General features: G+C 42.5%; 1 protein-coding gene across 1 annotated transcript in view; it reads left to right on the plus strand.

Annotated features, from left to right (window-relative positions):
• The window catches only part of LOC108266875 (E3 ubiquitin-protein ligase SH3RF3), a 79,085-nt gene extending 72,614 nt beyond the window's left edge, over positions 1 to 6,471 (plus strand). Inside the window, exons 9-10 of the mRNA XM_017470689.3 lie at positions 196 to 578; positions 1,135 to 6,471. Coding sequence (XP_017326178.2) covers positions 196 to 578; positions 1,135 to 1,303 — 552 coding nt within the window. The 3' untranslated portion in view covers positions 1,304 to 6,471. The remainder of the gene's footprint in view (positions 1 to 195; positions 579 to 1,134) is intronic.
• The last annotated feature ends 965 nt before the right edge of the window (positions 6,472 to 7,436 follow it).

Consider the following 7,436-nt stretch of genomic DNA (forward strand, 5'->3'; position numbering starts at 1 on the left):
GCTCTGATTCACACACACACACGTGCAGGAGATGGTTTCTGGATGGATTTCAAAAGATTCCTGTTAGAATTGTTTAAAGGGAGAAATGGAAAGTTACGCTGATAAGGGTTCCTCTTTGAAACATCTCAGAGGTGACCTTTGACCCCTTAGCTGAGAGTGTTTTTTTAATGTCTCTTTTTTTCCGTTTTCCTCCAGAAAGAAAAAAAGAGCGGCGTTCTCCTCAAGCTGCTGAAGAAGAAATCTCGCTCGCCGCCTTCCTCTTCCCCGACTCACGACCCTACGTCCTCTTCCACGTCGGCTTCCTCCTCATCCTCCACCTCCTCCTCCTCTTCCGCAGCCGTTCACGGGGCCACGGCGGCGGATTTTCAGGTGTTTAGCCGCGCCGGCTCGTGCCCCATCGAGAGCGACATGCAGGGAGCCGCCGGCATCCAACCTCTGAACAGGAAGTGCGGCTCGCTCGACCTCGACCTGGCACCGCGCCAGCCGTTTTTCCCTCCCACATCCTCTTCCTCGTCCTCCACTTCCTGTTCCGCGATGCTGGCCATCCGTCCTGAACCCAAACCTTTATCACGTGAGAGGTAGGATTACTCTGTCGTCAAGATAGAATATTCTTATTCAAGAGCACATTATAACATTCCAGATCAGAGACGTTGTTTATCTGTGTGAAACTGCATCACCTGACCCTCATACCTGTGCTACACCTCAAAAAACATCACCCAAGCAAGTGGAAATGTCTAGAATATAGTCAGATCTATCTAGTATTCCTTAATATACGATAAGAATAAACCAGATATAAGATTATTAATCCTGTTTCTAGACATTTCTGCTAATTGTAAGCTTGGATTAGTCGGTGCTTCTCAGCTCTCCTGCCACCGGAGCTCGTGCACCTGGAGCTGCTGGTCTGCTTTACGTAACAGAGCGACTACGCGCATGATTTAGGTCACATGACCTTCTTCCCAGAAGTTATAATATACCGTATAGCACCCTGTATGTGTTGGAGAAAGCGTTACTTCACTGGCTTAAGACTGAAAGCTGAAAATGTGTGTGTTCAGATGATGTTTATCGTCTGAAGAACGCGCTGAACGCCGCCGTATTCTTCCGTCTCACGCGCTGATCACGCTTGTTCTCCCGCAGATATCGTGCTGTGGTGCCGTATCCTCCGCAGAGCGACGCCGAGATCGAGCTGAAGCAGGGCGACATCGTATTCGTTCACAAGAAGCGTGACGACGGCTGGTACAAGGGAACTCTGCAGCGCACCGGACGCACCGGGCTGTTCCCCGGCAGCTTCGTCGAGAGCTTCTGAGGATCCTGAGACGCTCAGAAAGAAACAACAACAAAAAAACAGCAAGGTTTACAGAGTTTCACGGCTTCTCCTCAGAAACATTCACACGTGTTCAGAACAGTGAACTAAAAAATTCAGCGGCTTGAAGAATGTTTGTGGGAAAAAAGGTTTACAGAGTTTCTGCATTTAAAAAAAGTGAAACATCTCAGAAGCATCTCAAAATCGTCCACCGAGTCTCCGCTAACTCAAGGAAGGTTTCTTTTCTGTTCGAACTGTTACCTCAGAGTCGTTCTCCACTGCACAGTTACCCAACGAGCACAAAATGGACTTCACACACGCACACACACACACACACACACACACACACACACACACACACCTCACAACAATGACTTTCACACAAGGAACTCGAGGAATGTTTGTTAAAAAAAAGGTTGAGTTTGAGTCCAAAAGCTGGCCTTCGCTTCACCTCCCGCTGCTTAGCTAGGTTTACACACACACACACACACGTATACACACACACACACAAACACAAACACAAAGACAGCTCAATATTATCCGTATCGTGATGTTTACATGGCCATCGCACTGATATACTGATATTTTTGAAAATATTTTAGATCAGTTTCATCAAAATATATCCGCACAAACAATTAAACAATGCTGACAGCAGGTGGCGACAGTGTGCCAAAGCATGCTGGAATAAAGTAAATAAAGAGCTGCGTATTGAGCAAGAAAAGAACATACAGTTTTAACCATGACTTTTTTTTTAAATGACATCCAATCAGCTGCTTCTGTTCAGTTCCAGTTAGTTTGTAGACTCCGCCCCGAGCCTGTCGTATTCAGGTGGAATAATAAAACAAAGCGAAATTTAACGGTTTTAATCTCAAATAAGAAATTACAGAGCGTAAAGTAACGACCTGGTGATAGACGTGATAGACAGAGTGGGCGTGGCCATGGTCCTGGATAACGCGCGTGAGTAAAGCCCGGGTGAATATTAGCGCACTGTTCTGATGAAATCTGGAGGTTCCTCAGCGCGGCTGAAAAGCAGAACATGTAGAGATGGGTAGATGTTTGAGATGTTTTCAGAAGGTGGGGAGATTGTGTGTGCGTTTAAACGCAGCTGATTACCTGTCGAGCTGAAAAATTAAACCCAGCAGCTTCATCGTGAGCTTTGAAATGTTCTGAACGTTAGAGTTCACAGAGTTTTATTGTTTTATTGTTTACACTCCGTCACTCTGACCGTCCAATCAGCTCGTTTCAGCCCAAGCACCTAAACAGGAAAAGGAAATGACCTGAGTGAATCAGTTCTGCCCAGAGGATCACACAGAACCAACATTTCAATGGAGTCTTGTCCTGAAGTGGTGAATTTTTATAAAAATTTTTTTTGCTGTTTTTCAAAAAAATAATTAAGGCTGAAACGTACATTTTGAAGTAAGGGAGGTTTATAAATTCTAGTGCGAGCACAAAGCGGTTAAAATGACCAGCGAGTGAGATCTGTGGTGTCTCGAACTTCCTTCGTAAAGATGTTTCACGTGTCACTGTTGAAGGATTACCGCGAGATCTCGAGACGGTTAATACAGAACAAAACCCAAACTTCCTTTCCTTTTATTCCTTCCCCTCCTTTCATCTCCTCCAGTCACTGACAGGAATAATAAAGCCAGTGTTCTATTGCTGAACCTTTGATCATTTCTACAGTGAGGGTAAATCAGGAGCTAGTGAAACGACTGGACGTAGAAGGAGGTGATGAAAATAAAGAGCGATAGTACATGACCGAAAAGAACAGGAGTAAATAATGAACATCATTTGATTCGCTGTTTATTGTTTATTTATGTTATTCACTCGCGCTTTAATCCGCGTCTGCGTTCATTTACATAATCGACTCGTTAATGACGTATTGTTAGAAAAATCCCTCAGAAACGTCAGGAATAAAAACTTCACCTAGACGTGATGCGTGCACGCCTGCGATCATACGACCAGCCTGACGTGACAGATGCTTTCTCATTCTTTGGGGGTAAAATCTTAATCCTACTTGTAGATTAGATTCATGATTAGATCTTAATTTCTATGGAAGTTATCTTGGATGAAAAATTTGGCAGAAGTAAAAAAAATCTGTAATAATCTGGGCTTTTTAGCTTCTCGCCCCGAATTCTCAAACACCGACGTCACGGCTGAAAGAGCGAATCCGAGCAAAACATCCTAACTGAGAAATAAGGCCTGAAAAGGGAACAGATTTCCGCGAGTCCTCATTTTTGTTGGTGTTTCACATTTTGCTGAATGATTATCTTCTAAACAAACTCAACGGAACGTGGATCGGCATTGAATAATGTCTCCTAGCTTCATTACCTCAGAATAACAGTTTATGGCACAAAGTGACGGTTAAAGCACAGCAAGCTCGCTCTCTCTCACACACACACACACACATGCGCGCACACACACCGTACGCATACATACACACACACAGACACACACACACAGACACACACACACAAAGAGCACAAAGAGATGTTGGGTTTGATCTGAAATCCCGTACTAATGTGAAGTGAAACTGCTCACCTCCGAATCTCCCCCCTACATCCCTACATCCGCTACCGGGAGGGTGTGTGTTCTCTGCCCTCTTCCTCATACAGGATCTCATACATGCCCGTGATTGGCCGGTGTTGCTGTGATTGACAGGACAGAAAGCATGCCCCTCCCACACAGACAGCACGGCCAGTTTTGCTCCCTGTCTCCCGCAGACTGTCGATGTGACTGTCAGGATGTGAACTCACGCCACTGGAGAGATGATAATATTCAGTAACGAAAACACCTTGCACCAGGGGTCTGAAACATACAGACTGTGATAACACACCTGATCCGACCCCGCCCAGTGCAACTCAAATTACATTCAAATCGTCGTGTGAAGAAAAGAAATTCTTGGTTTGTCCACTAGGGGGTGAGTGACTCCGCCTCTGATCAAATGTGTTAATGATGTGATCCTAAAAAGTTTATGATCTTTTAGGGGGTCCACAGGAACGGGGGATGAATACTTATCGGTCATTAACCTGTTTTTTTTTTTGCTCCGGCCCACTTATAGCCTAAAGTGGCCCGTTACCTAAAATGAGTTTCACGCCCCCGCTTTACAAATTTAATTAAATATACCTCTTGTGACCTTCGGTTACGTCAATCTGGGGAAAAGACTCTGAATAAGGCACTATGAACAGATTATATATATAACAGACTGGATTTCTGGAATAATAAACATGGTCCATACGGGAAGGAAACGTTTCACACACACATGCACACACACACACACACACACACACACAGTCTACAGATAATAAATCAGCCGCCTCCTGAGGGTCTCGTTTTCTCTGAAACTGTGAGCGTGGAGATTTTTCATGGAACAATGTGAACTAATCCTCGTGGTCATGATGAGACTGGCATCGGGATGTACACTGGATTCGTGGATTTAGCACAAACTCAGCGTCAATTAAAAGAATTTAGCACAAATTTGATCAACTTGCCACACGTTCACCAGCGAGGGGGTGGAGTTAGGAGCATTTTACAGTCAGATATGTGGTACAGATTGCTCAGAGTCTAGAGGAATATTCACACGGATTTAGCAGCTATTGGAATTTACTACGAACTTTAACAGACTCGATCAACTTTCCATAATATTGAGCACCGCGTCGAGAAATTAGCACCAATCTACCAGCAACTGAAAGAATTTAGCACAAAAAATTACTTTAAATAAATAATTCATTAATTAAATAAATAAAGCCTGGATTGGGTCATGACTCAGCTACACACAAATACAAATAAACAAACCCACCATTTCTGCCTTTTCCTGATAGAATACACCGTATAAACAAACCCCGATGCCTAGTGTGCTGTCCACATCGCCACACATTAAAGACAGCATCGTGTGCTGCTTGTATTTATTTATCTTTTATATATATATATATGTTTGTTTCAACATACCAATATTTCTTATTTTAATTCATGTAAGTTGTTTTTTATTTTTCTGTACAAATGTTGTTTAGGGGATTTTTTCTCCCTTTATTTATGTTGATTGTCATTGTTTTGGATTCGCCCCACAGGAATTTGTACATTAGCATGCTAACTAGCGCCGTCGCAATCATGTTGTCGTCATATTAGCTTGATTAGCTAACATTAGCTAATCGGTTTTGCCACCTATACAAGCTAACTGTTCTTTGGTGCTTGTCTGTTGCTAGCTAGCTACTCGGCTAGTCATTTTTACAAACATAGGAAAAAACTGCATAAAAAAACTAATTATAAAACAAAATCCAAGAAGAGAATTCACTGTTCTACAACAAGCCATTTGTGAAGGTTTAAATGTTTAAGGCGCTAACACTGCGGTTAGCGAATCCGTTGTCTTAGCTTTACGGAGTAATTTTTTTTCTTTCACTTTCTTTCCTCCAAAACAAAGATTTATAAATGTGGAAGAAATATGAAACATGGCTTATTTTAGCTAGCTAGCTAATTTCTTACAACCTTACTGATTAGCATAGTTAGCTAGCAATAGTAGCTAACCATTTATTTTCCATTGGTGCTTGTTTGTAGCTAGCTAGCAACAAAACAGGAGTTTTTATTTTTTTCATCCAGAAGACATACAAATGTTTACCAAAGCGGTATGGGAATAAACATTGATTCAGCGTAACCATGGTAACAGCTAGTGAAATGCAGTGCTTCAGTGAACGCTTATAAGGTTGGCTCTCTGGTTAAACCGCTGTCTATCTAGGCAGGAAGGGACTCACTAGGTATTGAGACAAAGCCTCTTTTTGTTGTTTTGTATTTAATTTTTTTATGAATCTTGCAATGAAAAGACGAAGTTGCTTTCGATCTGTTTTTGTCCTGTTTTCTCTCTCATTTGTGAATTTAGTGCCAATGTTCTCACAAGCACAAGTGCATCTCCATGTTGGAGATCCGGGTTCCATGCCTGATTTTAAAGAGAAACATGACTGTGTTGAGAAGGAGAAAAAAGAAGAAAAAAAAAAGAAATATAAATATGAAAAAATATATATTGTGAAAACATATTTATAGGCCATTGGTGCTACAGTCGAGATACTGAGGAAAACTGCCTCGTGAACTTCTGACAGTGTGTTCATTTACACATCGTCTTGTACTGACTACTTGTGACTTTTTTCCATGTAAAAAGTGCATTTTAGCAATAAATGCCATTGTTTTAAAAACATACGATTGTCCCGCTGTGCTTCCTGCGCAACACACTCGGAGGAACGCGCTACCCGCCCCCTAATGCGTACATCAACTCACTGCTGCCAGCGACTGGGTGAGGCTGTGACTGACAGGACAGAGGTATGAGGCAGGTAAGAGCACGGCAGGTGTGCTCCCTTGGCTTCCTGGACATGGACGGCTGCCGCATTGTCAGGGTTCATCGGCAATCTCTCCACGGCAAAGTGAACACGGTTTTCTGTTGTTGTTGATTTACTATGTTTAAGTGAAAAAAACAAAACAAAAACAAGATCAGGTATGAAAATATATATATTATCTATTGAATGGGGAGGATTTCAGCATCATGACAAGAACTTCAGACACTTGAAGATCGGTGGGGTAGGACGGGGGGATTTCAGCACGGATCTGATCTGTAATCAAACAATTTGCTGAAAATTGCAGCAAGTAGCATTTACTCCCACTGAGCAGCTTCCAGAATGAATAGCTTAAAACAAATAGCTTCATAATTTCCAGAACCAGCCACCAAACAACTGCTGTCTCGCGTATAATCACCGTCTCTGATGATGATACTGATCTCATATAGATTTGCTTTTTCCCTCATAGCAAGCTTAAACAAACACATTTCATCAGCCATTGTCGTCGTGGTTTCCGAAATTCAGCAGGTTGATGTTCCAGCTACTCCCCGCTGGTGGAGAAACCCGGTGTGGTGTTGAGAAGGAGAACACCGGTGACTCTGTATCGCTGATGAAGGGATGATCAGTGGCCGAGGGCGAAGTTTTTGAAGTTTTTTACTCTGAACCTGCACTGATCGCCATCGCATCATATAAGTGTTGATGAGGTACTGCGATTTTATACACGGATTACGCTGTTAACTTTAAATCACTTATTTATTTCAGTTCGCACCAATTTAATGGACATTTTGTGAAAGTCATTTCCTTTAAAGTAAGCGATTCAGTCA

Source organism: Ictalurus punctatus, chromosome 6 (genome assembly GCF_001660625.3).
Source record: "Ictalurus punctatus breed USDA103 chromosome 6, Coco_2.0, whole genome shotgun sequence".
Lineage (NCBI taxonomy): Eukaryota > Metazoa > Chordata > Actinopteri > Siluriformes > Ictaluridae > Ictalurus > Ictalurus punctatus.